This window comes from Lissotriton vulgaris, chromosome 5, assembly GCF_964263255.1.
Source record: "Lissotriton vulgaris chromosome 5, aLisVul1.2, whole genome shotgun sequence".
Lineage (NCBI taxonomy): Eukaryota > Metazoa > Chordata > Amphibia > Caudata > Salamandridae > Lissotriton > Lissotriton vulgaris.
In genome coordinates this window covers 1,671,493,901-1,671,508,198 of record NC_141693.1, presented here as the reverse complement: position 1 = coordinate 1,671,508,198, position 14,298 = coordinate 1,671,493,901, and the positions used below count along the sequence as shown (strand labels likewise).

The following is a 14,298-nucleotide window of genomic DNA, read 5'->3' as shown; positions in this document are numbered from 1 at the left end:
CCGAAGAGACGTGCTTGAACCTAGGAATCATAATATTTCTTGCCACACTTGAATGGAAGGGCCTCTATGGGATTTACCATTTAAGCTCGTCATTGAGATAAGTTGGGCCAAGATCATGCAAAGCCCTAAAAGTGATAAGTAGAGCTTTGAAATGGACTCATTGTTTGTCCGGGACCAGTGAAGTACCCATAGGGCTAACTTAATTTCAGATGGCTTATTGTGAGAAAGTGGCTTTATATGTACTGGTCCAAAGTAAGGTACAGTGTGTATATAGTCTACAAACCCCAGTGGTATAACAGAGGTTAAAGCCAGGTGTGACCGTAATCTCTAAAGTGGTAGCTTGGTCGAGCAGTAAGGCAATACCAGAGGACAGTGTGAAGCATTTGCTGTACACACTCAGTCAGCAAAAGGGTTCACACAATCAAAGACTGAACTCCAAGCCAATTGTTTGTATTTCAAAGATATAGTTGTTTTATTTTTAGAACCAAGAGGCATCAAAATATAATGTTCTCAATATGAGAGGTCTCAGATGAATACTTTGCAGAAAGGCAATAAACTTCGTAAAGACAATAGGTACAGGGGTTGCAGTAGGCAACACAATTCTACACACAATTTATCATTGAGCTCAATGGGTTTTTCAATCAAAACACAGTTGACTACTTTGTAGATTACTTTGGTAGTTCCAGGACTGGATCCTAGGTTCAGTCCTGGGTCTAAGCTGAAAACAATTTAGTAAAAACGTTTTAGTTATTGCAGTTATTTTTCAGGAATATAAAGCTATTTTAAAAGTACACACTTCGAAACTTTTCAACATAAATCTGGAAATGTTATCCAATAGGAGAAAATTCAGGTTGCAGGTAAAGTACGATCTCATTACTTTTGTAATCCAGTACTGGGTCCTTAGGTCCCGCACTGGAGTCTCAACTTAAAACAGGTAAGTAATTATGTTTCAGTATTTTGTATAATTTTTAAAGAATATTTCTAGTTTTCAAAAGTAGACCGAAGAAATTTCATAGAAAAGCAGACAATGGATACTAGATACTAGTAACCCCGGTTAGGATTACTTTTGTGGTTCAGTATTGGGCTACAATGTACAGTCCTGGCTACTCTCCTGATCACAAGTGAGTACTTTGGAATTCGGTTGATTTGATATGAATATTTTACGTTTTCAAAAGTAGACAGACGATTTTTCGAGTCAAACCAGTCAATGTTATCCATTGGCAGGTAAGTGTGTTACCGGTTTCCAGGTGAGTACTCAGCTGGTGAAGTTAAGGTTCTGAGCATAGACTCAGGGGTCCCCCAGGGTTAGGTAGGTACAGTTGGTTCACCCTCAGCGGCACAGGGGCATCCAGGTGTAGAGGTAGTTAGGCCCAATGTTATCCAACGAGGTGCAGGGGGCTCCGGTTGGTGGCTGCTGGCTAGCAGGCAACATAGCTGTGGGAGCTGGGCTCCGAGTCACTTGCTCAGGGCAAAGGGGGCGGTAGGATAGGACAAAGGAGGCACGGCCAGCGGCACTCCGGCGGCTGGGTGCAGGGTGTTTTTGAGCCGTCGGGGGCTCAATGTTACTCAATGGGAAAGGTAAAAGATTAACAAAGGCTGCAGGCTCAGGGACGGAGACTCCTCAGGGGCGACCACCACTTTGAGAGTGAAGTTTGGATCTTGGAGCACAGGTGGGTTGTTGCAGCAGAGCCTCTGCTGATGGGAGTCCCAATCTTCAAGAGGGTCAAGGCAGGCAGGTCCTCTGGGTGTCCCAAGGATGCTGTCCGCTGGAGTCTCCGTGGTTTAGGCAGGAGCGGGTTCCAGGATCGACAGGTCCCTAGGACTGGGGCAAAGTCAGTTGTGGTCGACCTGTCGTTAGCAGCTGCACGGCGGGTCTTCTTCCTCTAGATCTTCCTTCTTTTTGAGATCTGAGGAAGGAAGGATCCGGGAGCCCCTCAATACTGAATTAAGGGGCGTTACAGGTAGGGCAAGGGCAGGGACCAATAGGTCCCTGTCCTGGGGTGGGTACACCCCCTAGCCTGCTCCTCTCCTGTGGGAGGGGGGCAGGAGCCTAGCTGTGATTGGGCAGGGCTCCCCATCTTCAAGATGGCCGGAGCCCGGGGTCGTGCTTCGTCTCCCCCACCTGAGGTGTGGGGTTGGCACAGGCTGGCACACCTCCATTCCTGACGTAGTTTTTCCACCTAGTCTTCCCGCCAAAGTGGGGGTCAGGACTGGTGGGGGTGAGTTGCTGGGTACAGCAAATGGTCTGTAGAAGCTCACAGAGGTGGAAGGCCTTTGAAGGTTCCCCATGCCCATCCGGGGGGAAGAGATCTAGCACCTCACCCAGGATGTGCATTGTTGCAGGCCCAGGAGAGCGGGGGGCTCTCCACCCAGAGATCTAGCAACATGTCTGCTGTGTGGCAGCCTCTCAGCCCAGACGTGGATTGTGGTTAGGTTTCAGGGGGCATCTCTAAGATGCCCTCTGGGGTGCATTTTTCATTACATCCCACAATGGCATCAGTGTAGATTTAATGTGCTGAGAAGTTTGATACCAAACTTGTCAGTCTTCAGTGTAGCCATTATGGTGTTGTGGAGTTTGTAATGTCGACGTCCCAGCACCATATACTCTTAATGGCATCACTGCACTTACAGTGCCCAGGAATGGCCCTGGGCACTGTAGGGGCACAGAGCTCATGCACCTGTGCCCACACCACTGGCATAGGACACCCAGCTAGAGGGGGGACTGGTGTATGTCAGGGCAGTGGGTTTTTGGGCATGGAACACAGGGTTGTGTGCCATGTTGACTCTTTGTTTAGTTCTGTACTTAGGCACTCAGCCTGCAAAGACAGTGTGTGGGTGCCAGGGTACAGGGCCCCTAGGGGTGGCACAATAAGTGCTGCAGCCCTTAGGGGTCTTCTCTGGTCACCATGCCGTGGGTACCTAGGGAAACATTTACTAGCCAGTCAAGTCAAGTCAAGTCATAAAATTTGTATAGCGCACTACATACCCAGCGGGTTTCAAGGCGCTTAGGAGGGGAGGAGGATTATTTGTCAAATATCCACGTTTTAAGCTGCTTTCTGAACGCTAGGTGGTTCTGGGTGAGGCGAAGGTAAGCGGGGAGTGAGTTCCATGTCTTAGCAGCCAGGTATGAAAAGGATCTGCCTCCCATGGTGGTCTTGTTAATGCGAGGTATCGTGGCGAGGGCTTGGCTGGAAGAACGTAGTTGGCGGGAGGGGGTGTAGAAGGACAGTCGAGAGTTGAGGCAATCTGGTCCGATGTCGTAGAGTGATTTGTGTGCGTGGGTAAGCAGACGGAAAGTGATCCTCTTATTGACGGGTAGCCAGTGGAGGTCTTTAAGGTGACCAGAGATGTGTTCGTTGCGTGGGATGTCTAATATGAGCCTGGCTGAGGCGTTTTGGATTCGTTGGAGTTTCTTCTGGAGTTTAGCGGTGGTGCCTGCGTAGAGGGTGTTTCCGTAGTCCAGCCGGCTCGTGACCAGAGCGTGGGTGACTGTTTTCCTTGTTTCGGAGGGGATCCAGCGAAATGTTTTTCTGAGCATGCGAAGAATGTTGAAGCAGGAAGAGGATACGCCGCTGACTTGTCTGTTCATTGAGAGTGAAGAATCCAGGATGACGCCAAGGTTCCGTGCGTGGTCTGTCGGGATGGGTGCTTTTCCAAGGGCTTCCGGCCACCAAGAGTCGTCCCATGCAGAGGGGGATGTACCTAAGATGAGGACTTCTGTTTTGTCTGAGTTCAGTTTCAGACGACTTTGTTTCATCCATTCGGCAACTTCTTTCATTCCTTCGTGTAGGTTAGTTTTGGCGGTGCTGGGGTCATTGGTGAGAGAAAGGATCAGTTGAGTGTCGTCCGCGTAAGAGATGATGTTGAGGTTGTGTTGGCGTGCGATGGCCGCGAGGGGGCTCATGTATACGTTGAAGAGGGTGGGGCTGAGTGAGGATCCTTGTGGTACGCCGCAAATGACTTCAGAGGCCTCGGACTTGAATGGAGGAAGGCGGACTCTCTGGGTTCTTCCGGTGAGGAACGAGGTGATCCATTCAAGTGCTTTTCCTTGAATTCCGATGTTATTGAGGTGTTGTAAGAGGGTGCTGTGGCAGACTGTATCGAAAGCTGCAGAGAGGTCGAGGAGGATGAGGGCGACTGTGTCTCCATTGTCCAGTAGAGTTCGAATGTCGTCTGTTGCTGCGATGAGGGCGGTCTAAGTGCTGTGTTTTGCTCGGAAGCCAGATTGTGAGGGGTCGAGTGATTTGTTGGCTTCGAGGAAGGCGGCGAGCTGGTTGTTGACGGCTTTCTCGATGACTTTGGCCGGGAATGGAAGAAGCGAGATGGGGCGGTAATTTTTGAGTTCGGTGGGGTCTGCTGTTGGTTTTTTCAGAAGGGCGGTGAGTTCAGCGTGTTTCCAGTCTTCAGGGAAGGTAGCGGAGTTGAAGGAGCAGTTGATGACGTCTCGGAGGTGCGGTGCTATGACGGAGTCTGCTTTGTTGAAGATGTGGTGAGGGCAAGGGTCTGTGGGGGATCCTGAGTGGATGGAGTTCATCATGCGGATGGTGTCCTCAGTGGAGATTGGGTTCCAAGCGTTAAGGGTGTTCACTGGGGGAGGAGGTTCAGCAGATGGTAGGGTGGGTTGGTTTCCGGGTTGGTTGTCAAAGCTGTTGAGGATGTCTGCAATCTTGTTGTGGAAAAAAGAGGCTAGGGAGTCGCAGAGGGTTTGAGAGGGGGTGATGTCGTTGGAGTTGGCCGAGGGATTGGAAAATTCCTTGACGATGTTGAAAAGTTCCTTGCTGTTGTGGGCGTTGTTGTCAAGTCGATCCTTGAATGCTGTTTTCTTGGCTTTTCGGATCAGTTGGTGGTGAGTGCGGGTGGCGCTTTTGAAGGCGTCCTTGGTGCTGGTGGTTGGGTCTTTTTTCCAGGCCTTTTCGAGGGAGCGGCAGAGCTTCTTGGACTTCTTGAGATCGTCGTTGAACCATGAGGCCTTCTTGCTGCCAGGTTTGCTTTGACGTTTTTTCAGTGGAGCTAAGGTGTCGGCGGTGTTGGACAACCATAGGGTGAGGTTGGCGGCGGCTTCGTTGGCGTTAGAAGAGAGGGCTGGGGAGTTTCGAAGGAGCGATGCGGAGATTTGGTCCGTGGTAATTTTCTTCCAGTTTCTTTGCAGGGTAGGTTGAGAGTGGTTGATGGGTTTCGGCTTGTTGTAGGTGAAGTGAACGCAGCTGTGGTCGGTCCATAGGAGATCTGTAGTGTGGCTGAAGGAGACATGATTGCTGGATGTGAAGATGGGGTCGAGTGTGTGACCTGCGATGTGGGTGGGGGAAGTGACTAGTTGTTTAAGTCCAAGGTTGGCGAGGTTGTCCAAGAGGGTGGTGGTGTTGCGGTCGTTTATCTTTTCAAGGTGAAAGTTGAGGTCTCCCAGAAGGATGTATTCTTTGGAGGGGAGCGCGTGAGGAGTGACGAAGTCCGCGATGTCTTCACTGAATTTTGCGCGGGGTCCTGGTGGTCTGTAGAGGAGGGTGCCTCTGAGTGTGGTCTTGGGGTCGATGTGGATCTGGAAGTGAAGGTGTTTGGAGTTGGCGAGGTTGACGTCAGAGCTGGTAGAGATGCGGATTGATTTCTTATGGACGATAGCGATTCCTCCTCCTGTGTGGCTGGTACGGTCCTTGCGTGTGATCTTATAGTCTTCAGGGATGGCAATGGTGATGTCTGGGGCGGAGGAGGCGTTCATCCATGTTTCTGTTAGGAAGGCGACGTCAGGAGAGATGGTGTCTAGTAGATTCCATAGGTCGATGGCGTGTCTGTGGACCGATCGAGTGTTGAGAAGGATGCATTGTAGATGGTTGGGATCGGGACTCTGTGGTGTGGTCGAAGCGGAGATGTTGTCGGTGCCGCTGAATTTGCAGGAGTAGCAGGAGAAAGGTCCATGGGTGTGTCCAGGAGCGGCTTGGATGCAGTTGGGGGAGCGGCCGGGGTTGAGGGCTAGGAGGGTGGAGGCATCGTAGGTAATGCGGGAGGGCTGGGCAGCGCGAGGGGCAGGGGGTCTGGCGCTGGGCGCGGTCCAGGCGCGGACGGGCGTAGACCGGCTTACCTTTGGCGCACCTTCGGCGCGGATTGGGCGCGGTCGCTGCGCGTGAACGCTGCGCGCGGGAACTCCTGTCATATATGGAGAGTGGAGGGGGAGGGGCGAGGGCGGCTCAGCTGGGAGGCGGGTCGGGCACACGAGGACGACAACAAACAACCAAAATGGAGGCGGGGGGAGGAGCAGAGCGAGCGGAGCGCTGTTGGTGAATGCGCAAACAAAATAGGAAAGTAGTAAAATGAGGGCTAGAGCGCTAATTCCACAAAGCGCTAGACAGAGCACACAGCAGGCTATAAACAAAAGTAGCTTTCAAAGCGAATGTTCAGCACAGCAGCGCTATGATATTGGTGAGCTAGAGCGCTATTTCCACAAAGCAATATGTAAAGCACACAGCAGGCTATAAACAAAAGTAACTTTCAGAGCGAATGTTCAGCACAGCAGCGCTACGATACCAGGCTTCAGCCAGGGACCCAGGGAGCGACCACTCAGTCCGTGAAGGATGAGCGAGTCTGACAGGTGGCCAGAGATGCCTAGTGGGTTTTAGTTTAAACACAGTTTTAGGGAAGGAACACAAGCCTTGGGTACCTGGTTGGCAGGCGCCCAGGGCACACTCAGTCAAAGCATATCAGCAGTCAGAAAAAGTGGGGGCATACCAAGGCAAGAAAGATGGCACTTTCTCACAAAGACACTAAGATCTCAGACTTTAACAGGAAATGGTAGCAGGCCTAGATTTTGTGTCCAGCAGGTGGTGTCCTTGCCGAAAAGGAGGATTTCTGCCTTGCTGGAATTCAGTTTAAGACCATTTGTCCATCCAGTCTTCTAGGGCCACCATGCAATCATGGAGTTGGTGTACAGCATTGTCAGAGGGGTTAGAAACCACCACAATCTGGGAAACCATTGGCATATGATACCAGGGAGAAACCAAACAACCTGATCAGCTCCGCAAGGGACACAACATACACATTAAATAGTGTTGGGCTCAATAAGGACCCTTGCGGCACTCTGCAGGGCAACGAGAAAGACTTCGATTCAAACTCTATTAGAGACACTGTCTGTTCACCATCACTCAAAAAGGATTTTAACAGAGAGAACAGTTCCTCTAAAGCCTATATGAGCCAAGCAGTGAATCAGGAGATCATGGTTGACAGTGTCAAATGCCGCTGAGAGATCTAACAATATAGGCGCAGCACGTCCTCCATTATCGAGGAACACATCTGAAATCCTCCATGGCTGTTATAAGTGCAGTCTCAGTGCTATGACTGCTTCTAAAACCAAACCTCGTCTGATCTAACAGATCATGCTGTTGCATGAAACTAGCCAGTTGGGCGTTTAGGGCTTTTTCGATGATTTTCGCAGGAAAGAAGTCTGGAGATGGGACCATAGCTACTGGGATCTGTAGGATCTAGGCTGGGCTTTTTTAAAAGAGGAAGTACTGATGCTTTTTCTCACTCGGGGGGAAAAACACAGTGGTGATCATTTTATTAAAGATGATCACAAGGTAACTAGCAATGATCTCAGGGGCCAAATGCATGATGTCTAAAGGACATGGGTCATAAGGGGACCTTTAACAGCAGCAGCTAAAGTGTCTTTGAGCTGTAGCTGAAGTTTTGAATTTGGCAAAGTTTAATATTAGTATGTGCTTACTAAAGCTAGATGTCTCTGCTCTTTTTAATAGAATTGCCAATGTCAATCTTCTCTCTCAGTCTTGGGTCTTAAAGGGGATATTCTCATAGATGTTGTACTTCATGTCATGACTGGGATGCAGGCAGTTGGTGTAAGGATCAGAATCCAAGCTTTCAACAGGGATGTCTTCTATGAAGCCAATACCATCTCAAGGCCTTACTTCTAGCAAAAAGAAAAGAAGCTGTTGGAACTGAACTTCGATGTGAAAAATGTTTAAAAAGCCAAATGAAAACAGAGCTCCAGAACATCGTACCTTTCTGAACGTGCAGTAGAAAATCTGGCAGTTGGAAGCCTTAGCCTAAGGAAGAGGTATGAGGGCCGACTGGTTGAAGTTCAGGTCAAAAATGAAGTGGACTGGCTGTATGTCTTGTATGGTTTATTAAAAGTTAGAGAGTATAATGGTACACTACATTAAAACTAATTAACGAGGGTTACGAACCCGAAGACTGGATAACTGAAGTATGTGAATCTGTCATAGATACACTGCTGAAGAAGATTACAAACTTTTTCAAGAACCAGAGAGGAAAAGAACAGCACTGCCTTCAGCCAGGTCTAATATTCAGCACTAAGTTGATTAAATAAACCGTCTCAACAACATCAGAGTGACTCAAATCATTCTTCATTCTTTATTGGAAAAAGTTTTTTAAAAAAGCGACATTAGTTTGCCTCATCAAAAGAAATAAAGGCGTAGGAGCACTGGAGACCACAAAAGGGCTCTTACTCTGGAAGCATTTGACACGGTGCATCACTCAGCAACTGACAAATTCCAGCAGCCAGGTGGGACGTTCCAATATGTGAGTGGATCCTGCGCTGTTTATCAAGGTGTGGTCACCAGTCTATAATCGGTTTCAGTGAGTGAAGATTGAGTCTACCCAATACAAACATACTTTAATCTCATGTCTATCAACAATTCAGTCATCGTTATTGGCAGTACCACAAAAGGCTCACTAAAAAAGCTTTAGCTCAGCTGTAACAGCGGAATAAATATTCTGTCATTACTGGCCAATATAGATTCTTTGGAATTCATCAACACATGCATACACACAACCCACGTTTATTGGACATTTAGTATAATGTGATGATAAAATTCTGTGAAACTTACAATTGTGTCCTGTGGCGTTTCCATTAACACTGTATCAGACTGTCTGTGGGGCACAGTATGGTTGTTTACAAAGGTTGTGCAAGTGTTCGGCAAACAGCTGCTAAAGTTTTGTAAAGATGTAAGCTTAAAAGTATATTCGGGATCTGGTTTCTCGCCTACAAAAAAAAATAAAAAGTAGTGTTATGCATTACAACCCTTTGTAAAACCTTGTCAATACAAAAGCAGAAATTTAGAAAATCAGGTTCCTCTTTGAATTAGAACTACAGTATTTCTTTCCAGAGAAGTAAACCCACTTTGCACTAGCAGAACAGTCTTCTGACCTCGAGCTAAGTGATAGTTTAGCGTTTTGACAGCAGAGGATAATGCAGTAAACTATGCACGTTAAAACAGATTGTGTTGAATTGCATAATAAAACATCCCTATAATTGTCTAATTTCATTGAAATTTCTATGCCTTCTATACTTCTAGTGTATGCAGGGATCTCTCAGTTGGAGACTATAGACTCTTAATAAAACATTTCTATTAACAATCAATGTTAGTAGCTAGGATACAGGTGGCTCAAAGGTGGTGAGCTTCGTATCTCCCCACAATGGACATGAGGTGATGAAAGACACAGAATTTGTACGCCATGGAAAAGAAGCAAAAAGAACAATTGACCAACAGAATGTTGAACAATGTCAAACATTCACCCCAGTACAGAGATTTGGGCCTAAATCCATTGTTTGTTTGCTCCCCATGCTATTCCAGTCTAAACCCAGCCATATTCAAATTAGTCTTGACCCTGTTCCCCATTGGAACAGTCCAGCCCTGTCAGGCCAGGTCCTCCCTGGACCGGAACAAAGCATCCTGGGGCCGATTTTGGGGTTTCACCCCTTACCAGCCAGGCTGTTGACAGCAATTCTACAAGACAGGGTGGACAGACTCCCTTTCTAACAAAGAAGAGACAAACCCTGTATGCTCTTAGTCTTCCCCCTGAGCCATCGTTATCCCTAGTACGGGAGGAATTGTAATCCCCTACTTTATTTGCAGTGGCATCAGTGGGGGGGGGGGAGGTGGGGTGGATAGTCTGTAAATTTAAGAATGTACAGTCAATACTAGATTTGCCATTTATTTATTTCCTAAACTATATTGCAATATAATTGCATTATATTCATGCACGGATATAATGTACATTAGATGTCCCCTTGCCAACCAAGAACTGATAAAGTGTAAATGTGGATTTTGACTGGTGTCATTTCAAAATGTTTAAATGAAGAAATTCATACATATTCAGTCAGAACCATGTTAGGGAGAAAACCAGGTGACTCCTATACACCTTTACAACAACTTAAAGAGTTCTACATAATATTGGTCTACAGATAAAACACATACACTGCCAAAATACATAAACATCTCTACTGAGCATTCTGCTTTATGAACTTGCATCACTGTCCCCCACATTTAGGCTGCTCGACTACCAAAATCAGAAGCATTTTTTGTTACGCCTCAGAACTGCTAAATTGTAAATAGGTTTACTTCATACAATTCCTTTCCAAAATAACCCTAAAACTTGTTCACAATACAGAAAATGTAAATAAAATAACTACTCTTTTCTTGTGGAACACTTACTTTAAAGGTGTAGAAAAATGTTGCTCAAAATATCACTTAGTTTTAGAAGGTAGAATCTCTAGGGGTAACCTGGGTATTTTCAGTTTACGGCAATGGCAAATTTGAGGAAAGGCCCAGATGTAGAAAAGATCACGAAGCACCTCATTTAGTACCCACTCATGTTTCCTTGAAACCACCTGCTGAAAGTCTCCACAATTGGAGGTGGAATATAGTGAAATACTAGCCGTCTGTAGTGGTTTGAGCTTCCGACGATAGGAAGTTCAATCTCATTCCCCATTCCTTTTTCAGGTAATACAATGGTGTATTGTCTGTTTGACAGAGCAAATGGTTTGCATTGAATTCTTGGCAAAAGACCTCAAAGCAAAGAAGTCTGATCCAGTATGTAGTTTCCATAGTACAGCAGACTCCTACAATTTCAAGGTGATCAAGGGGGCTCCCTATGGACAGGACTAAAAAGCTGCTAATGCTGTACCAATCTGCTATATCAGCTGACTCCACTGGTCCTCCGGGTACTGCAGCAGCAGACTCCTGTTCAAACATGGGTTAGGCACTTTGAATTTACTGAAGGCAATGAAGCCCAGCAGAGACGACATCTGATAGGCTGTTGGGTGAACAGCATTCTGAAGACTCCCCAGAAGGATGGATAAACATTTTGAGACCAATGGGACTAGAGCCCGCTCTGTGTCTTAAGTCTTTCCATGTGATGTAGCAGTAAGGATGCTTAATTACTGTGTCACGGCAAAAACCTACAGTGACTCATTGCAAATGGAAATAAGGGAAGAGGTCCAGGCTCCACTATGCCATGCAGATAAAACTTCAGTTTCAACATTGTGGGAAAGAACTGGGGGCACACCGTAATGCAGACCCATAGTAAAACGTGCTTTTTAGGGGAAATAACTTACATAAATTGACACCAGATGGCAACACAACTACATGATAACACATGGGTGGTACTACACTCCTGAAAACGGGTACACTAGAGATCGCTTATACTAAAAATAGTGCTGAACAGAGTATGGTTAACAAGTCACCATCACGCCTATCCTTTGTGGACAGCAGTCTGATTGTGAGAAGAAATATGTATTATAAAAAAAAAGCAACTTTGCCATGAGCTCAGCTGCAGTACTGTGTTAACCTGCTGCTGCTCAGCCGAGGTGTCTGTGTGAGAGAATGTTGGTGAATGGAATGTTCGTGAGTGTTAGTTGGAGATGGGCTGAGCAGCAGTGAGGCTGCTCATGGTGGAGTTCTCTGTGTAACGTAACATCTTGCCTGAATAGAGAAACATGGAAATCTACTTGGACTGCCATTCTTCATTACAACATACTTTGGCGACGAGGATGGGATATGTGCTGTATAGTACTTTCCTATGATGTATTGTATTTATCTTTAAATGTGCGTGGGCAGAGTGAGACATGGAATGCTCCTGCAATTCCTTCACAAGTTCCAATCCAGGGCTTCAGTTGTTACGGAATCCTGGAGTGGAAGCCGTGCTGCCTGGCTCTCGCCGGTTTCCTCCTTTATTCAAGAATAAAGCATTGGATATAATACAGCGTTTCACTCATTATTACAATTGGCGATGAGGATGGAGTGATGAAACAGAGCAGAGAACTGTAAATTTGGGGATATTAATGACTATTTTATACGCGATCAGTTAGTCACGAATTATAATAATAATTCTCTAATCCAATATTGTTTATGGGTTGATGGGGATGCACCATTGGGGGATGTTTTAGCTATTATGAGAAAAGCTGAAATGTCTGGGAGATGTGCCACTGTGATTAAAGAATATGAGAAAGATTCTGGTGGAGTTTTCAAGATACAGACCTCAAGTGGAAACCAATACCAACACACCATGGGTCGTGGTCAGAGTCAACCACAGAGGAACGTATAGAGAGAGGAAACTAGAGGAAAGAAGGTGTTATCGCTGCGATAGCAAAGAAAACTTGGCCTATAGCAGCTATTGCTCTGTAGCAGGATAGAAATGTAGTATTTGTGGTTTAGTGGGTCAGTTTAGTAAAATGTGCCAAAGAAGAAACAATGTTAAATATGTGTGGGGTGAAAAGGATGATACTGATGGGGACACAGATGAGAGCAGTTGTGTAAAAAGTTTACAAGGAAACTTTGTTTTAAATGCCATTGACAATTCGCTAAAGGGAAAGCCTGTATGTGAGATATCTATATGTGGCGTTTCAGTCAATATATTTGCTCATTATAAATCACCTTATTTTATTGTAAATGAAGTGGTGTGAAAAGAAAAATTTGTGAAGAAAATAGGACACCAGCTATTTCCCACAGATGTTAACCCGGTTAGTTTCACCAGTGAGAATATCAATATGCTAGGTTTCAGATGGCTTACTGTGAGAAAGTGGCTCTATATGTACTGGTCCAAAGTAAGGTACTGTGTGTATAGAGTCCACAATCCCAAGAGGTATAACAGAGGTTAAAGTCAGGTCTGACCTAACTCTCTAAATTGTTAGCTTGGTTGAGCAGTAAGGCAGTGCCAGAGAACAGTGTAAATTATTTGTTTGACACACTCACCCAGCAAAAGGCTTCACACACTCAAGAACTGAACTCCAGGCCAATTGTTTTCATATCCAAAGATATAGTTGTTTTATTTTTAGAACCAGCAGGTATCAAAATATACTTTTCTCGATATGAGTACTCTCATGTAATTACTTTGCAAAGAGGCAATAAACTTTGTAAACAAAATAGGTACAATGGTTGCAGTAGGCAACAAAATTCTAAACACAATTTAACATTGATCTCAATGGGTTTTTCTACATAAATGCAGCCGATTACTTTATCGATTACTTTTGTAACTCCAGGACTGTATCCTAAATTCAGGCCTGGGGTCTAAGCTGAAAACAGTTTAGTAAAAACGTTTTAGTTATTGCAATGATTTTTATAGAATAAAAAGGTATTTTAAAAGTTCACACTTAGAAACTTTTCAGTGAAAATCTAGCAATGTTATCCAATCGGAGAAAATTGAGGTTACAGGTAAAGTACGTTTTCGTTACTTTTGTAATCCAGTACTGAGCTCCTAGGCCCAGCACTGAGGTCTCTACTTAAGACAGGTAAGTAATTACGTTTCAGTAGTAGGTACGATTAAGGAATATTTCAAGTTTTCAAAAGTAGACACTTGGAAGAAATTTCATAGAAAAGCAGACAATGGATTCCTTTGGAGAAAATTCAGGTTACTAGTAAACCCGGTTAGGATTACTTTTGCGGTTCAGTACTGGGTTACAAGGTACAGTACTGGCTTCTCTCCTGACCTCTGGTGAGTACTTCGGAAATCGGCTGATTTTATAGGAATATTTTAGAGTTTCAAAACTTCACACTTAGAAGATTTTTTGAGTCAAACCAGTCAATGTTATCCTATGGCAGGAAAGTGAGTTATCGGTTTTCAGGGAGCACTCCACTGGTGAAGTTAAGGTTCTGGGCATAGACTCAGGGGTCTCCCAGGGTCAGGTAGGTACAGTTGGTTCACCCTGAGGGGCACAGGGGCAGCCGGGTGCAGAGGTAGTTAGGCCCAATGTTATCCAATGTGAGGCAGGGGGCCTTCAGTGGGTGGCTGCTGGCCAGCAGGCCACGTGGCTGTGGGAGCTGGGCTCCTGGTCAGTTGCTCAGGGCAAATGGGGAAGTAGAATAGGACAAAGGTTGCACTGCCAGGGCCACTGGGGCGGCTAGGTGCAGGGTGCTTTTGAGCGGTCGGGCAATCAATGTTATTCAATGGAGATCTTGAAAACGGAACAAAGGCTGCAGGCTCGGGGACGGAGGATCCTCTGGTGTGACCAGCACTTCGAGGGGTAAGTTGGGATATTGGAGGATAGGTAGGCACCCC

General features: G+C 46.0%; 1 protein-coding gene across 1 annotated transcript in view; it reads right to left on the bottom strand.

Annotated features, from left to right (window-relative positions):
* LOC147716928 (cell division cycle protein 27 homolog) overlaps positions 1-14,298 on the bottom strand; it is a 380,802-nt gene that overhangs the window by 143,741 nt on the left and 222,763 nt on the right. The window contains exon 6 of the mRNA XM_086923797.1: positions 8,850-9,004. Coding sequence (XP_086779923.1) covers positions 8,850-9,004 — 155 coding nt within the window. The remainder of the gene's footprint in view (positions 1-8,849; positions 9,005-14,298) is intronic.